General features: G+C 45.1%; 1 protein-coding gene across 1 annotated transcript in view; it reads right to left on the minus strand.

The window, feature by feature from the left end:
- Positions 1-22,474, minus strand: part of CACNA1E (calcium channel, voltage-dependent, R type, alpha 1E subunit) — a 330,398-nt gene that overhangs the window by 284,316 nt on the left and 23,608 nt on the right. Inside the window, exons 2-3 of the mRNA XM_010853135.1 lie at positions 18,605-18,710; positions 17,612-17,751 (exon numbers count right to left, since the gene is read on the minus strand). Coding sequence (XP_010851437.1) covers positions 17,612-17,751; positions 18,605-18,710 — 246 coding nt within the window. The remainder of the gene's footprint in view (positions 1-17,611; positions 17,752-18,604; positions 18,711-22,474) is intronic.

Raw genomic sequence — 22,474 nt, forward strand, 5'->3', positions numbered from 1 at the left:
ATTCTAGGAATCAGTGAACTAAAATGGACTGGAATGGGTGAATTTACACAGATGACCATTATATCTACTACTGTGGGCAGGAATCCCTTAGAAGAAATGGAGTAGCCATCATGGTCAACAAAAGAGTCCGAAATGCAGTACTTGGATGCAATCTCAAAAATGACAGAATGATCTCTGTTCGTTTCCAAGGCAAACCATTCAATATCACACTAATCCAAGCCTATGCCCCAACCAGTAACACTGAAGAAGCTGAAGTTGAATGGTTCTATGAAGACCTACAAGACCTTTTAGAACTAACATCCAAAAAAGATGTCTTTTTCATTATAGGGGACTGGAATGCAAAAGTAGGAAGTCAAGAAAACTGAGGATAACAGGTTACAAAACTTGCTCAGGGTCACAGAGCCACATTCAGACTTTACACGCAAAACAATGTAATTCCATAGCCTTTGTTCTGTCCATCCTGCCAGGCTGTGTCCTGTATTATAACATTAACTGACTTTAAAGGGCTAAATGGATAATATGTCTGAAATGATTTCAAGATTAAAGTGATAGAGAAAATCCAATAATCTATTGTTCTTTTAATCCTCTTCAATAAAAGACATCTTCCCAGTAACCAAAACCATATTCCAATGAATGGATTTTGACCTATCACAGATAAATCCCTTTACTCTTGTCAGTTAAAGTGCATCAGGAGGGAAACAAAACCAGAGTCGACAGTCACTGTGATATATATGCTAGGAAGGCAGTGCAGCATCATGGTTAAAAACCCAGCTTCTGGACATAGAGGCCAGACTTGAGGCTGCCACGAGGGAGGTGGGGTGGGGAAGGGAAGTCTTGGAGTTTGGGATCAGCAGATGCAAACCAGTATATACAGGCTGGATAAACAATCAGATGGTGCTGTATAACACAGGGAACTCTAGTCAATATCCTATGATCAACCATAATGGAACAGAAAATGAAAAAGAATATATATATTTGTAACTAAGTCACTTTGCTATACAGCAGAAATTATTGAAATCATAATTTATTTTGAAATTTATTTTAAAATTCAAAAAATTTATTAAAATCAACTATATTTCAATAAAATTAAAAAAGAATAAAACAAATTCAAAAAAGCATAAGTTCTGGGATTGGGCAATTTCATTTGAATCCCTGCCCCACTGACCACTAGCAGTGTGACTGGGGAAAACTCCTGAACCAGCTAAGCCCTACTTTCCTCATCCAGTGGTAATAATAATAGTATCTACCTCATAGGGTTGTTGTGAAAACTAAAGGAGAAAACCCTTCAAAATGTTTAATGCAGTGCTTCACACTGACCATCAGCTGTTAACTAAGCCAGCACTCCTGAATAAGCAGGTAATTACAATTCTCCATCCATCCTTCCCCTCCCTGCCTCCTGACCTGGCATTGCTATGACAAGGGCCAGTGGCTGAAATGAAGGAGCCCTTTTCCAGAGTTGGACATAGTGAGTATCAATAAATAAAGCTAAATAATTTGGGTAACTCCTTTCTGAAACTCATTTCATTAGGGTCTTGAACTTGAAGCCAAACTAGCCTCTTCCCTTCAAAAAAGCTCTCCTAGATCTAATGACATAACCCCCATACAGAAGGCATGTGAGAAGCTGCAGCAAGGAGCAATGTAATTGACATCCCTAAGGACCATTCAAACACTCTGGCCGCAATAATAAATCCTCCTCCAGAGACCTACAACAATCATTTATTTGCTACTGACTCCAATTTATTTGTTGTAGTCACACACAGTTCACTAGTAAATATCTGACTTCTCAACCTTTTTTGTGCAAACCTAGGACAGAAAAAACATTAGCAAGGAAGAAGCTGGTTTTCCCTTTGACACTGGCTCCTGATCCTCTGTCCTCCTGGCCACAGAGTTTGCAGTTTGCCAAATGTTAACCAGCAGTGATATCCAGGCAAACATGAACGTTTTATAAATAGCCTCAACTGGTTTCTTAAAGAGGAAAAAGCAACACTAAAATGAAATGAAACAGTCTACTTTCTTCTCATTCTTACTTTCAAAGCCTGATCAAACTAGGGGGCAAAAGTGTTAAGGGCTGCTGATACCAGCTTCTAGTAGAGGTGTCAACAGTTGCATGATTTCCCAGTGACCTTCCGTCTCTTCCTCATTTAACTCTATTACTGTCCTTCTTGCTATCCACAACTAGACCTTGTACACAGAAAGCATTTAATAAAAAGCGGATAGATGGAAAGCTGAATGGACAGAACAGATTTATTTGCAAACTTTCCTCCTGATCAAACAGTTAAAATTATCTGTATATGGATGTTATCTCTATATCAGACTGAAAGCTCCTTGAGGGCAGATATCTTCCTATTTACCTTTTTCATCCCAATACTCAGTAAAGTGTTTTGTATATGCATAGGAAATATTCCTTGAATCGACGGGTATTATTAATAACTAGAAGAAAGTATTTATTATATACCTACCATACATCCAACAATTTACATTTTCTTTTTTAACCCTTATACTCATACAGACAATGATGAGGAAAAATGCACAAGCAATCACCAAAAAAGACTTAACTATCCAAGTTACCTGGGATCAACAGTGGAAGACAAAGAATCCAAAGGCTAACTATGGATTACCTAACCTTGGATCGAGATCTGGGTGTCCCTGGCCTGGCTTACATCTTTCCCTCTTCTAACCACTACTAGAGACTGAACCACCAACCAGAACAAAGCTGTGTCCTGATCACATTGTGCTGAGCTGTCTTATGGACAGATACACACACATATATATTCTACTCCAACCAAACCATTCCGTTCATGAGTGCAAGTACTTAAGGTATTTTAGACTTAAAAAAAAAAAAAAAAGGGTCCAACATTGACGATGGTCTAACAATGGTTAGACGATGATCTAACTTCCATGTCTACCTCACCTCCCGGCCAAAATCGGGTATTAGCTGCTGGCAAGTGACCTTCCACCCAGACACAAGAGTACCAGGACTACACTAGAGTTCAAGTTCTCAAAGCCCTCTCTGGGCCTCAGCCCCTTCGTCTGTAATAACGGGTCACACTGAATCATCCGTTCTTACCCTTTCAAGTGCAAGGTTCAGTTTTTTAATGTCAAAAATCCCAGATTCACTTCACCCTCCCAGAGGAGTTATTTCATTAATACAGCTCCACAGCAACTCTGTTAGGTATTACTATCCATCACCACCTCCCGTCTTTTTCAGAGATGAAGATGCCGCAGCTCAAAGAAGCTGGACTATCCATCACTACCTCCCGTCTTTTCACAGAGATGAAGACGCCGAGGCTCAAAGAAGCTGGACCGCTTGCCCACAACCACAGAGCTAGTAAACAGCAGAGCAGAAACAGGAGCTCCAGTCTGCTTATCTACAGAGCCCAAACTGCTAACCACTGTGCTATACTAGCTAAAAGAGAAGCACAACACCAGTATTTAGTCCAAGTGTGTTTATATCTGATAAATTACAATGGCACCCACACACATCTTAGAAAAATGATACTGTGGTACGGAGTTGTGAGAAACACTATTCAGGAAACAGCCAATGCTGGGTGCAGCCATGAATCTGCATGTCCACTGCAATAATTCCAGGGGTCTCTTCAGGTACATTCTTTGTTCCTTTATTTAAAAACAGATTTATTGAAGTATTGTTTACATACTACAGAATTCACCCATTTTTTTTTAGTTGGAAGATAATTGCTTTGCAATGTTGTGTTGGTTTCTGCTGCACAACAATGAAAATCAGTCATAATTATATACACACAGACACACACACACACATATCCCCTCCCATCCCATCTCTCTAGGTGGTCACAGAGTGCCAGACTGGGCTCCCTGTGTTATACAGCAAATTCCCGCTAGTTTTCTGTTTCATACATGAAAGTATATATATATATATATATATATATATATTGGAGAAGGCAATGGCACCCCACTCCAGTACTCTTGCCTGGAAAATCCCATGGACAGAGGAGCCTGGTAGGCTGCAGTCCATGGGGTCACTAAGAGTCGGACAGGACTGAGCGACTTCACTTTCATTTTTCCCTTTCATCATTGGAGAAGGAAATGGCAACCCACTCCAGTGTTCTTGCCTAGAGAATCCCAGGGACGGGGGAGCCTGGTGGGCTGCCGTCTATGGGGTCGCTAAGAGTCGGACAGGACTGAGCGACTTCACTTTCACTTTTTACTTTCATGCATTGGACAAGGAGATGGCAACCCACTCCAGTGTTCTTGCATGAAGAATCCCGGGGATGGGGAAGCCTGATGGGCTGCCATCTGTGGGGTCACACAGAGTTGGACACGACTGGAGCGACTTAGCAGCAGCATACCATATTTGTTTTTCTCTTTTTGACTTACTTTACTCTCTATAACAGGCTCTAGGTTCATCCACCTCCCTACAACTGACTAAAATCCATTGGTGTATTCTTAAAGTATATACATGCTTTTATTTTCCATCTGTGGTCCTAAAATGTTAATTCCTGGGTGACTTGCTAGTGCTCAGCTTTAGTTTGTTTTCAGATCAGTCACAACTGGGGGGAGTTAAAGTAATCATGGAAGTCCTCCTTTGTTTGCAGTAGAAGCTGGTCAAACTTTGAGCTATCAGATTCCCAGTAAGGAGAACCCACCTCATACGTGGATCTGTTTGCTGGAGAAGAGGGGTTGAATGTCAAAGTCATTCTGTAGACAGAGCTCTAAGAAGGTGTCTGTCGGAACTAGCATCACATGCATAAGCACATACACAAATACATCACTCTCCATGGCACCTGTCCCCAGCTCACCTAGTCTTTTATTTTGAACTACAGTGAAAAATGAAAACAGAAAGGTTAGGGAGAGTAAGAGAAGAACAAAGCAAGAGCAAGGAGGAAGATGCCAGAACATTAAAGAGCTGGCTGCACTCATGTGAAGAGAGGATGTGAATTTAAGCACTCAGTGGGGAAGCCTGGGGTAAGCAGTGAACACCTCCCACCTCGACATCAGAGCCCAGCTGAGAAGCCTCCATCTGGGTGACCTGTCTCTAGAAGAGAGAACACAGCACTTACTCAGAAAGGGAGCTGGGAGGGGAGGCCTCTGTTTCCTTTCCCGACGTGAGAAGTGGGAAGAGGATGAATTACAGAGCATTTTAAGCTCCCCCTAGATCACAAAATGGTATATTTATGGTGGCTATTAACCAGAGTTCAACTCAGATCCAGATTCGGCATCATGATGTGTCACAGGCTAAGAGAGCAGGAGGAAGAGAAACATCTCATCAACAAGCATGTGGGTTGGCTTGATCTTTTGACTATTGTTCTATCAGAAAAATAAAAATCCTAATAATCATATAGCAATGTTCTCAGAAAAGCATTTTTTAAATAATTTCTCTGCTGAACATCAAAAATAAAAGCCCACACACTCATCAATTCTAACCCATTATTTGAATCAGTAGGAGACACTCAGAGTGTGAATCCAGAAGGCAGGACTATGTCTCTACTCCAGGCAGGGTTAACAGATCTTTAGCGTAGAACGGGTTAGATTATAAGATCTAGAGACTGGGTTTTGGTACAGTTCCAATAGGTTAAGCAAAATTATAGTTGAGGGCCATTGTTGGATGGAGGAGGCAAGGGAGAGGGAGGGACTCTTTAAAGACATTAATTCTATCTTAACACTGAGCAGACTTGGAATCATTCAGGGAAGTTCTATTTTCTCAGCGAACATCACCCATCCCCATTCATCTTCTGCAAATATGTCGACTTCCCTGCTTCCAATCAGCCAACGGCCTCCCACTGAACTTCCCTGGTGGTGCCAAGCAGACCCTGAATGATGTGGCCCCTCCACTTCTCCAACTCCCCTCAGGTTACCATCACCTTAGTCACTACACGCTGGGCTCCACCAGCCTTCTTCTGTTCCCCAGGGCTGCCCTCTCCCACCTCCAGCCCTTCACACTTGCCCCAACCTCCAACTAAACCCTCCTCATCCTTCCCTTCCCTCTTCTCTCTGTTCCTGGAGAAAGGTTCACTCCATCTCTGGGTTTCGACACCAACTTCTTGACCTTCTTCCCCTCAGATTAGGTTAGGGTCCCAGTATAAAATCCTCCTAGCACTGTAACACGTCTTCTCTGCAACCCTGATACACCTTTAAAGTTTAATTTAGTATCTGTCTCCTCTGCTAGACAGCTAGCTCCAAGACAACAGAAACTAGACCCCCACCCAGGACTGCATCCCTCTTAGTCAGCACAACATCTGGAACGTAAGAGGCCCAAGACGAATACTGGCTGCTTCTATCCTTCCCTCCCCCAGGTCTTCTCCTGGCCCTTCCTCCTCCTATGTCTTTCCCCATAACTCAAAGTTTCAGATATGGGGGCAAGGGTAACCCTGAGTGGGAGGCCCAGGAGATAAATCCTTCTGGTTTACCCGCCCATCATCCAGAGTTTTGATCAAGACTGCACGGCAAAGATACCCTAAATCAGTTCTAGCTCAGCTTCAACTTCCCGTGGCCACGCCTGTGGTTCTGGACTAAGAATGACTCCTCCAGGACTAGTCCAGCCCTAGAGGGTTGGTGGGGGAAGAGGTGAGATGTACAGAACCCCCACAGGGATGTAAACCGTGAGACGTCACCACAAATGCCATCTCAAGTGTGAAACAGTCACACCTGTCACTCTGCCTTCCATTCACTGTCCCAGAGCTTGAGGCCAGGGAGAAAAGCCACGACCTTGAGCTCCTCTCCTAACCATCCTGTCACCAAGGCCCAGGCTCCTGACAGAAGAGTGGCAGCCGAGACGGGAGGAGATGAAAGGCAAGGGGGAGGACATCAGAATTCAGCCTCTCCTGTCAGCTCTCCTCAGAGAGAGAACTGGAATGGTCCTCCTGACTGGACATTCCTCCCAGGCAGAAGGGCACTCTCCTCAGCCCTCCTTTCTAACGTCCAGAGCCCTCTGACTTGTGTATGTTTGTGTGCTGCGGAGGACCAGAAGACAAAGAGAATATTTTCTTAAAAAAAGAATCTGGAAAACAGCGTTGATGAGGTTAAAAATGAAGGCCTTTGTTTCCACTTTTACTTGGAATTTCTTTATTGTTGTTGATAATAACCACAGGAGGATTTGGCTAGTTCAAATAAAATTAGATACTTCTAAGAAGAAATAAGATATACCTCATATCAACTTGGAGGAAACTTCTGTCTTTGAGCAAAATGACAACTAAGGGGAAATTTTAAATCAGCCACAGTCATGGAATCTGCAATAGGTTGCGGTGAAACTTGTCTGTGTGGTTGTTAGTTTAATAGAGATAAACGATGATTCTGAATGAGGCCTACAGAACTATAGTATTTGCAATGTTTTCGATTTTAAACATCTTTTTTAAAAGGCGCTCAAGGTGCTTTGCGGCTGCTGCTGCTGCTGCTGCTGCTAAGTCACTTCAGTCGTGTCCGACTCTGTGCGACCCCATAGACGGCAGCCCACCAGGCTCCCCTGTCCCTGGGATTCTCCAGGCAAGAACACTGGAGTGGGTTGCCATTTCCTTCTCCAATGCATGAAACTGAAAAGTGAAAGTGAAGTCGCTCAGTCGAGTCCGACTCTTGGCGACTCCATGGACTGCAGCCTACCAGGCTCCTCCATCCATGGGATTTTCCAGGCAAGAGTACTGGAGTGGGGTGCCATTGCCTTCTCCTCGAGGTGCTTTAGGTGTATTTTAACATTTATCTTCGTAACATCACTGACCTAGGGGGATAGTATTTCTCCTCACCGATTTCATATTTTGCTTCACTGTCTTTCAAAACACTCTGGCTGAGACAGCTGTGTTGTACAGGAGACACTGCATGGGGTTTAGACGGCTGATAGTATAATGCAATGAAATGCCGACCCCTCCTTTAGTAAGTGGCCTTGAGCTCGTGACTTAGTCTCTTTGAGTTTTGGTTTCCTCATCTTAAAACAGAGATAATATCTGCCTCGCTTTGTGTTTCTATGCATAAAATGATGTATGCAAATGCTGAGATAGTGTATGAGGGCTTCCACATTTGAGATAAGACATGCAAGCTATAGGTAAAATGTGAGCCCACATCACCAGCAGCAGCATGGTCATTACTGAATTTTCTTGTTGTGAGACCTGGTGAGGTAGGCAGTGGAAGTCCCACCTTTATTTCATAAATGAGATTTCATAAAGGAAAGCTGAGATGGTTTAGGTATCACCTAGTACCATACTGAAGGACCAGAGAGGGAAGGTATACTAGGGTGAGGACCAGGACCCAAAACCCTGAATCATGTAGTCCACTATATTAAATTCTGTTTCCATATAAGTTGCACATATATTCCAGCCAAGTAATTTTTAAAAATCTGATTTATTTCTTAACACCCCAGTGGCCTGAATATAATCTGGAAGTAACAGATTCTCACTACCAGAGAGAGTGGAGTATAGCTTCAGTTGAGCCTGAATCCAGAGTTGACCAACCAGGAGCCAACTCAGCACATTCCAGCTCTAAGACCATGGACAGGTGGCTTACCTATGTGGGTCTCAGTTTTTTCTCCTGTTAAAAATAATAAACACGGAAAGCTGGACAGATTTATCATTCCCCCAGGTCTAAAATTCAGTGGCTAAGTCTTAGCAACCTCAGACTTAGCCTTCCTTTGTAGGTTCTCCTGAAGCCCAGCACACCCTCTTGTTCCTTCCAGCATCTGCCCTGCTCCCTTTGGCGATCTCTCTTCACTCCTCGTATCTGTTACTTTCTGATTCAGGGAAACATACACTGAACAGTACTGTTGCAGCTCACATTTCACACAGACCTGTACACTACACTGACAGTAACAGACAGAAGCACACAAAAGCCCTACCCAAGGGAGGAGACGTACATCACGCACAGAATGGAAATGTAGACCCGCCCTTTAATTCTCGAGTCTCTCTTGTAAATCTGGAGAATGAACATGAATGCCATGGCCACCTCTGCGTTGTAGTCCTGCCTCAGACTTTTCACCCCCGCTGCCCTCTTTGACACACACTCATGCACCTGCCTAAGACTGGATGCATTTAACTGCCTTCCAATGGGAGCTCCAGACCCAGGGTGGTGGTCTAGCTTAGAGAGTACCTGGTCATCGTGTCTTTCCCTGTTACCCTGAATGAATATAAGCCAGAAAAATGCTCCCAAACCAAACCACCCGAGCATTCTGAGCTTCCTCCACTCCCCCTGGCTTTCCTTCCTCCTTGTTGACACCAAGACCAACTCAGGACCCCATGAGCTCTCTCTGGTTTGAGCTTCTGTCAATCTGTGGAGGTGACATGAAGCAACGCTTCAGGAAAGAGAAACGAGCCCAACGGCAGCGTCATACACCAGAACATAGTAAGTAGGTACTTACATAGTAAATACCTACTCTAATCATGCAATAAATATCTGTAGAATGAATTAATGATGAGTCTCAATAGAGAAAAGGGATCAAGGGTCTATGTAATAAGAAATGATCTCCCACCCAAGGAGCAACTGCAGCTCAACCGCCTGTCAATTACTAGCTGGGACTCTCATCTGAAGTCTCCCCAAAAGAAAGTTTACATCATCAAAGAGCAAAGAAGAGACCTCCAAAAGCTCCACGTTTTGCCTTCTGCCCATCTCCTCCCTGAATCCAAATTCCATATCCTAACTATCTCTTCCATCTGGAGGGAAATGCAATTAAGACAGAGAACTAATGTTCTGACGAAAGGAGAAGCTGCAAGCAGCAGCTGTGTCCCCCAAAGTGGAGCTAGAAACGGACAAGGAGCCGGTGAGGAGGTGGAGGTCTTTCAGACGAGCAGCCCAACTCCACTGGGAGAGAGAGCTTGAGAATCAGTCTAGCTTAGGGCTAGCGGAGCACCCCAACATCAGGATGAAGGCACCCGAGATCTCATCTGCTTCTACTGCCTCAGTTCCTTTGAGTAGCTCCTAGCCCCCATCACGTTGCCTCACTTGGCCTCAGTTTCCCCATCTCTGAAACAACAAGCTCCAATGACTCCTCCCTGTACCCAGCCCTTTCCTGCTCCCCACCCCCCACTTGCTTCACCCACTTAGAGTGAAGAGAATGAGTAAAAGACAGGTCTGTAAAAGCTCACCAGGCTCACTGGCACGGAGACGCTATATAAATCCCAAGTGCTATCATTCTAGTACCACAGAGATTTAAATTGGGCTGGGGGCCCCGAGACTGCGTTATCAACACCTCCCCCACATTCTCAGCACTGGGGAGACGGTGCTGGGGAAGGAAATCTGTGCTTTCCTCGATCTTTAACTGCTCGGGAAACGCGTGTATTAGGGCGGCCTCCTTACAGAAACCCTCTAAAAATACCTATCGATGTATATTTAGCTCCAGATAGCGTCCTCCTACCAACAGGCTCCAGGCTGAACCACTCTGCTTGTGCCACGGTGAGAAGCTGGGCACCTCCAATGGCAGCTCCCAGCTCTTATGTGGCATCTCCTAGGGCTCTTCTCCTCCCCCTTCCCTTTTCCCTTCTTTCTTCTTCCCTCTGCACGGTGAGGCACCTCCTCCCAAACTGCAGCTCAGGGTATGGCAATGGTTCCCCCCTCTTTTCCATTTCCTTTACTCAAAGTGAATTCCAGGATGAAAAAAGACCTGCACGGCATCCAGCACAGGGTTAGAACCAATCACTGCTCTAACCGGTCCCTGCTCCAAGCCTTCAGTGGGTCCCTCTGCCTCTGGCTCCACTACGAGCTCCTACCAGCTGGCCTGAACTGGCCCCTGCTGCCCTCTCTGGGAGCGTTGCTCACTGTTCCCCTGGCCACCTCCCTGGAAGCACCCTGTGTGCTCTCTCTCAGCTTCAAGGATTTGAATTCTTGAAGGATTTGAATTCGCAAAATTCTCCTACCCAGAAAAGCTCTTCCACTTCCTTGTCTAAGTCCTATCAGCCTGCCCTGACACCCCAATTTCAATGCTCCTTCCTTCAGGAAGTCTTCCCCAGTACCCAGAGCTAGACGGGGTACCCTTCCTCTGGACCATGACACATGGTCCCCTGCTGGGGACACTCAGCCCTGCACCACCCACATGCAGCACACTGCCTGGCCCATTGTGGGTCCTCAACAATATCTCCTGAAGGACTTGAAGGAAGACAGAGGGGTGGGGACAGGTGGTCACCTGGGCCCTGGAATGATGGTCTTGGTGGAGGAAGGAGGCTCAGACACATCTGCCCACTCTTCAGAGTTAGTACTCACGTTTCTGCAGCTAACAGAATAGCCAAGAGAGGTCATCTCCCACAGAAAAGCTAGAAAAACTGATCATAAAGCATGTTCTGAGCAATAAAGATATAGACACAAATGTAATTTTTGCAATATAGGTCAATAGATGGCAGCTTTCATTACATGGCAAATGCTGGGTGAGCCAATAGTGCCCTTCTCTCCATATCCCTCCATCGGCCAATACACCTCTAGGAAGTGGGGTTGTCAATATTCAGCTCTGACGCCACCCCTTGCACTTATCACCCAGGAAGCAATCCCAAAAGGTAACCCTGAGAGTCCAGTAAAAGGCCAAACAACAGGAAGTTCAATATCTCTTACTCACCTAGAGACTCAGTTCCCAGTCTTCATTTCTCTAATGGAGTGATCAGGATTCGGGCAGCTAGGCTGGGTCATAGCTACCTGAGAGAGCTGCAGGTAAGGCTTGGCTTGGACCGACCAAGGGAAGGACTGGGAATAGGCGACTCCTCCATACTGACAGTCTCAGGGTGCCCCCAGCACTCTCTTTCACATCCAACCGGTGACAAGAGAATCTGGCATGGACCAAGTGATTCCATTCTACTAGCATTTATTAAGTGTCTACTCTAACCACGCACAGACATGAACAGGGTTCAAAGACACAATCCTGGCCCTCACTTTCCTATCCTACCCATGGGTTAGGAGTGCCTCTGAGTTCTCATCCTCCCCTATCATCACCCACCTATTCTAGGGGCTGTGACCTGTTTTTAAGGCTAATCTGTAATAATGACTTCAAATAATTTAGAATTATCCAGGAGACCTAACAAATATTTAGAAATAGCATCTCTTGAATTGTTACCAATATAAGAGAGATCCAAAGTTATGTAAGGTAATAATTTGTTAAGAAAGTGAAAGTGAAGTAAAAGTATTATTCGCTCAGTCATGTCCAACTCTTTGCAATGTCGTGGACTATAAGCCCACCAGGCTCTTCTGTCCATGGAATTCTAGGGAAGAATTCTAGAGGGGGTAGCCATTCCCTTCTCCAAAGGATCTCCCTGACCCAGGGATTAAAGCAGGGTCTCCTCCATTACAGGCAGATTCTTTACCATCTAAGCCACCATAATTTGTTAAAAGAATGGCAAATTCACTGTCTTTTAGAAGAAATGAGAATACATTAACCTTGGTATTTCTCAGTCCCAGAATTTGAGTGTTCAACAACATATAGTTTGTTAAATAAATGGGTGGATGGATGGATGAACAAGCCAACTTATGAAACAAGGTGGAACTTCTGGTTCAGTTTTTACAGATGAAACCATGAGAGTTAAGTAACGTGCCTTCTTAACCACTGAGCAGGGAGTTGGCTGTATTCCAAGCCCATGGATAGAAGTCTTAGGATGGACACAGGGGGCTCTAGTCCTCTTCAAGTCACATGTGAAGCTTCAGCTCTAGCTCCGGGACATCTGCCTGATTATACTGAGCCCATCCCACATGGCTTCAAGGGGACCGAAGAAACACCCAAGCACAGAGCTGCAGAGCCTGTGAGGTGGTGAGGTCACTGACAGCATAAGGAAATGACTGTTGACAAAGGAACTTGGAGCCAGAAAATGTGGGCTCAAGTCCGGCTCCAGCACCTCCTAGCACCCTCTCTGAACCTTGGTTCCTTCATCTATAAAATGGGGATAACAAGATCCCATTTGGGGGATTATGAGGAGTCTATGAATAATGTACATAAATTACCTCTGAACCATGAATTGCCTCAGCTTACAGACCTAAGAATTCTGAAAGTTAGCAGGTCTGGGGTTCAGGCAAAAGACAGTGGCCCAGGCCCCCCAAACCCCTGTCTCTGAAAAAGGACATTGATGGTAGGTCCTTGGTTGAGCCAGCTGTCTGGGACCTCAGCTCCCTCCCTACCTCCCATCACACACTGAGAGCTGAGAAGCCAGACAGCCTCAGCCCGAGGCGATGTCCTATTCCAGCAGTGTCATTCCTCCTCCGCACGGGAGGCGGATGCAGGTGATACCTGGGGCTGAGATGAGAAGTCAGAGTGGCCAGCGTGGGCTGCTCATGGGACAGGTGTCAGGAAGCCTGGAGAAGAGGTGGCACCAGTAGGGGCGACACACCAGCCCTGGGTCAAAGGACACGTTCCAACTCTGGATCTGCTGTCAAGCTGCTGGCGGTCCTGGGCTGAGCACTTACCCGCTCTGACTACTGGATGACTCCGATCTCAAATCTGATCTACCTGCTTCTCTGGGCTGGTATGACAACATACTCACTGTGGCTAAGACCCCAAGAGTTGTAGGTGCCCTGTGGTTTTACTCACCACCAAAAGAGACGAATGCTGTCAATTAAACTATATCATGCCATTATTGTAAGACGCAGGCTGTATATTTTAGACATGCACCTGCAGGAGAAAAATGCATTTTAGAAGCAATGTGACATGGTAGATGAAAGCACTGTCTGAACAGAAGACAAAATTTGATTATCCATTCCCATGGGATAGAATCACAACTCTGAGCTTGGATCTCAAGAGTGCCATGCCCCTTCCCTGGAAAGAAAGAAAGAGTAGTTTCAGGAAGAACAGGGGCAAAGTCCTATTGGTTCGGATGGCCAGCAGTGGCCTTTCAGCAAAGTCTGAGGAGCTGCTAACAATGGCAGATACTGGGGCTGGTGGGAGAGAAAGCAGAGAGGACAAGTGGCTTGGCCAAGGGCTCAGCACCCATGCCCACTCATGCGCACCCCACACAAGGGGACACAGAGGGCCTTACTGGTTACACTGATGAAGGATTCTGTTGACCTCTACAAATCTGCCCCTTCAATCATGTGGCAACCCTCATTTGAAGGCCACGCTTATGGCTCCCACTAGCTTCTCTTGTCTTTCAATGCCAATTTCTACATCTTCCCTCACACATCCTACTTCCTAGGCCCCACCCCAGCAAGCAGAGTCTCTTCTAAAAGAACTTCAACCTGTCACAATGCCTCTTAAAATGTGACACCCAAAAGATGTACACTGGAGCATCTTTAATAATTATTCATAACAGCCAAACCCAGAAAGCAACCTAGGTCTCAGATAAGTACAAAAATGGATACAGAAGCTGAGTACATCTACTTCATAAACTGCTGATCAGTCTTTACTGCTTTTTACCAAAATATGGAGTAACATGTACTATGCCCATAATATACTAAGAAAAGGCAGCAAAATTACAAGCATTGAAAAGAGAGCTTGCTAAGCATCAAAAAGGCCGGAAGAAAATACCACAAAATAATCAGGAATTTTTCTTAGTGACTTTTTTTCTTTTTTTCCGTATTTTCCAAATTTTCCTTATTAAACATAGAATAGTTTGAAATGAAAATAAATGGACTAGACAAGAAATTTCAAATGGCCTCTGACACATATAAGACTTGGTGAGACTAAGAATTCACATAATTTTAACATTTAACCCACACATTACAGTAGTCTTCTTTTAAACAGATCATATTTCTAAAATGACTCAGATTCATTTAAGGCCTTTTACTGTATAGATCTTCCATGACTTATGATGAGGTTACACCCCAATAAACTCAACATAAGCTGAAAACACATTTAATACACCTAACCTAATGAACAATGGAAACAGTGAGAGACTTTTATTTACTTGAGCTCCAAAATCACTGCAGATGGTGACTGCAGCATGAAATTAAAAGACGCTTACTCCTTGGAAGAAAAGCTATAACCAACCTAGATAGCATATTATAAAGCAGAGACATTACTTTGCCAAGAAAGGTCCCTAATGAACATCAGAGCTGAGCCTAGTTACCTTGTATCTTCTTAGAACACTTGCATTAGACTACACTTAGGTAAAATCATGCAACACAAAGCTAATTTTTTAAATAAGTGTTGAATATCTCATGTAATTTATTGAATACTATACTGAAAGTAAAAAACATAACAATAACCCTCATGATCTCAGGGCTGACTGGGAGCTGTATCTGCCACTGCCCAGCATCATAAGACAGTACCATCCTGCCTACGGAAAACATCAAAATTCAAAGTTCAGTTGCTACTAGAGGAATATTGCTTTTGCATCATCAGAAACTCAAAAAAACTGTAAGGTAAACCATCATAAGTTGGGGACTGTTTATATAGTATATATTATTTTAGGGACATTTAAATCATCCCCAAGCTATTAATATTAGCAAAAGTCAAAAGATAACAACTGTTGGTGAGGATGTGGAGAAAAAATAATTCTTGTGCATTGTTGGTAGAAATGTAAATTGGCCCAGTCACTGTAGAAAATTGTACGGAAATTCCTCAGAAGAATTAAAAATAGAGCTACCATATAATCCAGTAATTTCACTTCTGGGTATTGTATCCAGAGAAAATGAAATAGAGACATTTCATGTTCAAAGAAAATGAAATCATTACCTCAGACAGATGTCTAAGGACCCCTGTGCACTGCAGTATTATTCACAATAGCCAGATACGGACACAACCTACATTTCCATCAGTGAATGAGTGGATAAAGAAACTGTGATCCAGATACACATGCACACACACACACACGTAAGAACATTATTCAGTCTTTAAAAAGGAATTCCTGCCATTTGTAACAGCATGGATGAACCCAAAGGGCACTATGCAAAGTAAAGACAAATGCTGCACAATCTCAGTTATATTGACTATACTAATTTTTTAGAAGTGGAAGTCATAGTAACAATGGAAGGAAAGGTGGTTATGAGGGACTGGGGGTAGGGGAAAGGAGAAGATATTGATCAAAGGGTAAAAACTTTCAGCTACAGATGTATACATTCTGCAGACCTAGTATTCATCATGGTAAATAATAATACCTATATTATTATATTATTACTATATGATCATATAGTAAATAATAATGTATAACATACTTGAAGTTTGCTAAAAGTGTAGTTTTCAAGTGTTCTAACCACCATAAATAAAATTACGTGAGGTGATGGATATGTTAATCAGTTTGATTGCAGTAATCATTTTACAATGTATCAAATCATCACATTGTATACCTTAAATATAGACAATTTTCATTTGTCAATCACAGTTTAATTAAATGGGGATAAAACCCACAAGACATCACCCAGGTGTACTACAGTCTACACTGTGTACTTCTGAAACACTACGCAGAAGCTGTATCTTTACACACTAAATCACACTTTAAATGCAGTAGTAGCATTTTCTTTTAGAAAAATAACCAGAAGATCCTTTTGTAAGACAACAGATGTTTTTAAACATAAAGAGTCATCTCTACTACTTATCTGTTCCCTATACTAAGGGGCTCAATGCTCGCTAGTTTCTATTTATACATTCTAGTCTATTACACCTTCAACTTTTCCCCTTTCACTTAATCATAGTTGACATGAAGATTAAACGTATGACAATTGTGTCTGTTGCACAAGACAATGAAAAGATGCAAGTGTTTCTAAACTCTCATTCTTGTCAGATTTTACCTGCCCAAGTCCTCTGAAAAAAAAGAAAAAGGTCTTCATTGCTCCCCTCCGTCTTTGGTCAATAGTAATGGTAGCTCATCTCTCCCCGCTCCTCACTTTTCCACCCAGCTCTTAACTTGTCCTCACAGGTTTCAACTTCTGGGCAGCGGGTAAAGGAATTTCCATGCTACACTTTTTGCAGCCACGCCCACAGAGGACCCACAGACTGCCCCCTCGCCTGCAGGTACCAAGAGCAGCCTGATACAGAGACACACGAGAAGCCACAAAAGCCTGAGGAGGCATGCTCACCAACACCAGTCCCAAGACCCATCACATATGCTGACAACAGCACCGGACCGGCCCAGTAGAGGCACACTATATTCATTTTCAAAAGCAGAATTACCAAATATTTAAATAAAAGTGCTGCCATCACATATACCACCTTAACACAACGTAATGTTACCATGTCAATTTCCAAAGGGATGTGTTATCAAACAGTTTCACATGATTCAGTTTTCCAGCTTCTCATATTATAAACATGCATAAATCTATAAATAAATAAATCTGTAAATCATTTTTTTTTAAATCCTCTTTTGTCAAGACACGAGTCCCAACTATCATTTCAGAGAATATACTTAAAAGAGTCTTTCCCAACCTCCTAAAGAAAACTGCACCCGATAGCATCCTTTGGCCCATTACGGGGGTTTTCCCTCATGCCAGGGCAAGCTGCTTGCTTTAGTGAAAAGACTCATTTGGAAACATGTGTTCAGCACTAGCAGAGCATAGAATGGGAAACCAGAAGCAGCAGCAGCCAGACCTTGGGTCCACAGCCTCTGTCTAATGCCATGTGCGTCTCCAGAACACTTGCACTCCCCTGCAGCTGGCTCAGCCATGGCTCAGAACCATGGGAATCTTATCCTTGAACTTCTTCCTCCTCCTCTCCTCCACAGAATTGTCTCCCCCCGCCCCCGCCACTCCCAGGTTCTTCGCACCAGCCACTTCATGACCCCACAGGCACCTCCAAGTGCAAAGAAGAGACGGGAAGAGGACTCACCCACTGAGGACCACGATGAAGTCCATGACATTCCAACCATTGCGGAGGTATGATCCCTTATGGAAGATGAACCCCAGGGCCACGATTTTGATCCCAGCTTCAAAGCAAAAGATCCCAATGAAATAGGGTTCTGTCTTCTCCTGCGGGGTGAAGAACAGAGGTGTTGGTAAGAGGAGGACTGTTTCAACCAAGGCACTCCCTGCCTAGCTACCCCTCTGCTCTGACTTTTCCTGTCTCCTACAGGACACCAGGCTGCCTGTGCTGAGCCAGGCCCATGTACAGCCGGGAAGTGAGGGCGCTGCAGGACTCACAGAGTGCACAAGAGCAAGGGAAGCCAGCTGCAGAAGTGGGTGGATGTGGGGCTCACACCCAGGACCAGCTGTCTTCCCAAGGCAAATACTGATGGTGCTGGCTTTGCCTTGAAGGGGCTGGCATTCCCACAGATGGTCATCACTTATACTGGAAGCTTAAGAGTCCTCCTTTCTCATCCATGGGTAATCAGACTGGAACCACTTACCCATTTGTTTGGATTTTAAGCATTTTCTTTGTTCTCTTTGGGAGGGGTACTTTAGACACATGGATAATTTCTTTACAGAGAATATGGACAAACATTTAGGAAGTTCAGAACCATGAAGGCACACAGGCTTTGAGCATCCTTCATGCTCTCTCCTTTACTCTCCCTTTTTCCTCTCATTCTCAAAGTCCCCCAGGAAGAAGAGAGAAGAAAGCAGACCCTGGGCCTTTCCTTTCTTCTTGCCTGGCTGCCATGTGCTGTAGACACAGAACTTCCTGGGAGCAGAAATTTAAAAGGTCAGTCCTCTTTATGAATCCCAGTGGGACTTGTCACCAACCTGTTCCTCAGCAAAGAACAAATTCACAGAAGTGTAGAGTAGGAAAAGAGAGAAGGGGGCCAGGTGATGAAGCAAAGGAGAAGGAAACCAGGGAAGAAGAGGAACAGGGAGAAAGAAAGATGAGAAGGAGAGAGGCACCTACCAGTCTGCGGGACATTGGGGTCTTGTCATCCTCAGGAAGATGTTGCTCCAGGGCCAAGACGATGCAATTGGCAATGATGGTGGCCAAGATCATGTACTCAAACGGCGTGGGAAAGGAGGAGTTAAGAAACAGAATCACCAAAGAGAGAAGGACAGCCTCCAAGATGGCTATGTACATCCATACACAAACTTCATCAACCCACATCATGCCTGTGCAGTCACCATGATTGACAGGAGCAGACCGGAAGGCAGAACAGTGGCTGGTCCTTAGCACACGGAACTAGAACCGTTTCTGATCAGATTCTGAAGACAAAGCATGTTCTCAAGGAAAGGAAGAATGCAGTCAGTAAATAATGTATTAGACATATGGTAGACATTCCAGATTCTTAGTGATTTCACTGACATATCTGGGAATTAACCAGGACCGAAAAAGGAAGTGGGACAAAGAGAGGAAGAAACAATGATGCTGTTGCAGGCTCGATGTTCTTTATCTTCAAACCACTGATGCTCCAGCAAGGATCCAGCTGCGGCTGTTTGTGGCTGTCTCTGGCAATCACATCTGGAGTGCCCTTCTCTTGAAGCTCTGCTCAACTGAATAGAAGAAGGGCCCTTAGAAAAGGAGCCATTCTCTCCATGAGCTCCCTTTTATGTTAATATCCAGTTCAGGATAATATTTAATGGGTCCAGGAGAAACTAGCTTTGTCCCATTTTATTTTCTCCTAAGCGTCTACATCTAAAGGAAGCAGAGATACATATCATGAGCTTGCATCCAGGGCACCGAAGTCGGGGCCTCTAGGAATCAAACTACAAATGAGAGGATAATGAATTCAGGCTTTGTTTTCTGTTGCATTTTTCTGAAGAGAGGTGAGTGGGCTCCCTGCGACTTTTAGAAAAACAGGACTGTGATTCCAGTGCCAGCATCCTGGCTCCCGCAGAAAGGTTGTGCTGTAAAACCAGGAGGAGGCGGGAGTGGGGAACTTCTAGAAAAAAGGAGAGGGAATCACCAGCTCCAGAGTCATTCTGCACATGGGATTTCATTCTATAACTACTATTGCGACAAACAGGAGTGAGCTGCTGCCACTAGTCTTGCTGAACAACCTGTGATCTGGCAGCATCTGGAATCCAGGCGGGAGCAACAGGTAGTAAGTGCAGTGAAGTGGAGGGAGAGGAAGGGATCTTGTCTCCCTCCTACCCCCATTCAGGCTGGCTGTGCAGGACATAGGGCCCAGAGCCCTCCCTAGGTGGCACAGGAGGAGGACAAACCATAAACACGTCCCCCGATGCTTCATCATCCCCACCAGGTTATATGTGGCTGTGAACATCCATGGTCAAAGGGCACTCACACATCCTTGACAGACGGAGGAGAGGGGGGTCCGTGCAGGATGCAACTTGCCCGCCAGTTGCTCTGGTCCTGATGCTAGAATGGTAGGTTGCAGGGGGTGAGATGGCCAGCTTGCATCCGAGCCTCCAGAACTTTTCATTTTCATTTAGCAGCACCTCCTCCCTGCCCCCATCCATCCCTGAGTCACAGCCCCAGCAGCTGGCTGTCTTCCTTTCCCACACACCCAACACTCGCCCAGGACTCATACCCTCAGGACAGTTCTGCCAGCTTCTGCTGTCCTGCAGGGCAAAGCAGCCAGATCTGAAAACGAGATGGGGCTCAGAGAACCTCAGCACCAGCCTCCTGCCTCCACACCCCACTGTGCTCACTGAAACCCACTCAGTCAGAGGAGAGAGCCTCACCGCACCACAAAGAAAGCCCCCCAGCCATCTCGCCATCCCTTCTGCTTCGGTCTCTCTGGGTACCAAGCTAGGCCCCTGAGAGCCAAACACTCTAGCAAACACACCTCAGAGATGCTCATCTCACTTAACGTGCCTACGTTCTTGTGACGAGTTCCCCCACACAGCTAGTCCACAGACAAACTGAATTCCCATAGTTTTATCTTTGCTTCTGCACTGTAATTTCACCCCAGAGTGCCCCAGACGTGAATTCATCCTGAGGTCGGGGCGCTCTACAAGGCCTAAAGGAACATCCCTCTCAAGGATGCATGTATTTGACATTTTCAAAATTTTAAGCCAAAGGATCACTGCTCTGAGTGGGCCCTTAGACATAAGAGTTTGGGTTGGGAGGATGTGGAAACAGGGTCTTCTCAGAACCTATGAATTACCAAACTCTCACTTTTAGATTCTAGCTGCCTAGGCCTTGGGTGGTGCCATTTATTGAGCCCTCGTGAATTCTCAGCCATCCAGATACCTGACCAGTCACAGGAAATCTGACTTGTCAGCCTCTCTCCTGCTGTAAGCATCCTGTATGGTGATGGCCACACCTTGCTGAGGAGGCTAGCCCTGTGTCTACCACAAGGCTGATCTGTCTGCACCTGGACATTCTGGGCTAGGTGAGCTTACTGGTCTGAACAGAGAGTTCTGTGCTTAGGTTATCTGACTGGGATGCAGAGGTATGAAGTGGGTGTGAGGATGGGTGGCAGAGGGGGTCCAGAAGCCCAAGTGGACTAGGTGGAAGAGAAAAGGGGGCCAGGGAAATCTTAGGAGAGAAGACCAGGAAAGAACACCCAACCCTACCCAGGCCCCAGCCACTCCCCCTTGTAGCTCTTCCCTTCAACCTCCCATTTGCTTCTCTTTCTGAAGAAAGTACAAAGAACGGGCCCTTACATGTCAGTGCTTTTGCTTCCTCCTGCAATGGCCTTTCTCCTCTCTTCTTGGTCATATATCAAGATCAAGGTGAAATATCACCTGGCCTGTAAAGGTTTCTCCCTGTGTCCCCCAGCTCTCCACAGGGTGCAATTTCATCATCACATTGATCTCCCCAAGAAACTCTACCTGGAAAGCAGGGCCAGGGTTTGTTCACGTCTCCACCGGCGGGGCTCAGCAGAGCTCCAGACACAGAGAAGAAATTCACTCAGTGTTAAGCGCAGGCTGAGTGAAAGGGAGGCATCCCCGCCTGTGAGCTGCAGCTCCGCTGAAGAGCCATCATAATGACCAGGCTGTAGTCACTCCCGCTGGCTTGGACCCCCACCTGGGAGCTGACTCAGAGGCACTGCTCCCAGTCTTCCCAAGACAGAACTTCAGGCCCTTAGCAACGGCTCTGATGTACCTCCCAGGGAAAGAGCCTGGGCTGCAAGGAAGGGCCTGCAGGGCACAAGGATGCACCTAACAGGACAGACAAAGACGTGCTCAGAAAGGTCAAAGGCAACTCTGCGTCGCCAAGGCCTCAAAGAGCAACACCCATCATGAAACAGAACAGGCTTGCCTGTCCTTTACCATCTCCCAGAGATTGCTCAAACTCTTGTCCCTTGAATCGATGATGCCATCCAACCACCTTATTCTCTGTCATTCCCTTCTCCTCCTCCCTTCAATCTTTCCCAGCATCAGAGTATTTTTCAACGAGTCGGCTCTTCACATCAGGTGGCCAAAGTATTGAAGATTCAGCATCAGTCCTTCCAATGAGTATTCAGGGTTGATTTCCTTTCAGATTGACTGGTTTGATCTCCTTGCTGTCAAAGTGACTTTCAAGAGTTTTCTCCAGGACCTCAGTTTGAAAGCATCAATTCTTCTGCGCTCTCTATGGTCCAACTCTCACATCCGTACATGACTACTGGAAAAACCACAGCTTTGACTATACGGACCCTTGTCAGCCAAGTGATGTACACATATCAACTCTTCAAAAAAAGAAACCAGCATGCATAGAAGATCCCTTTAATGAAAAAAGATTTTATCAGAGCAAAGGAAAAAAATCTGTCTTGTTAGAAGGATAATGAGTTTTCTTGGGGTAGTAGGATTTCTTCTTTGCTCCTTAATGCAGTGTGTTATAATGAGCATGTATTCATATACAGCTGTGAAATCAATTAAAGCT

This window comes from Bison bison, unplaced genomic scaffold (assembly GCF_000754665.1).
Source record: "Bison bison bison isolate TAMUID 2011002044 unplaced genomic scaffold, Bison_UMD1.0 scf7180017864322, whole genome shotgun sequence".
NCBI classification, from domain to species: domain Eukaryota; kingdom Metazoa; phylum Chordata; class Mammalia; order Artiodactyla; family Bovidae; genus Bison; species Bison bison.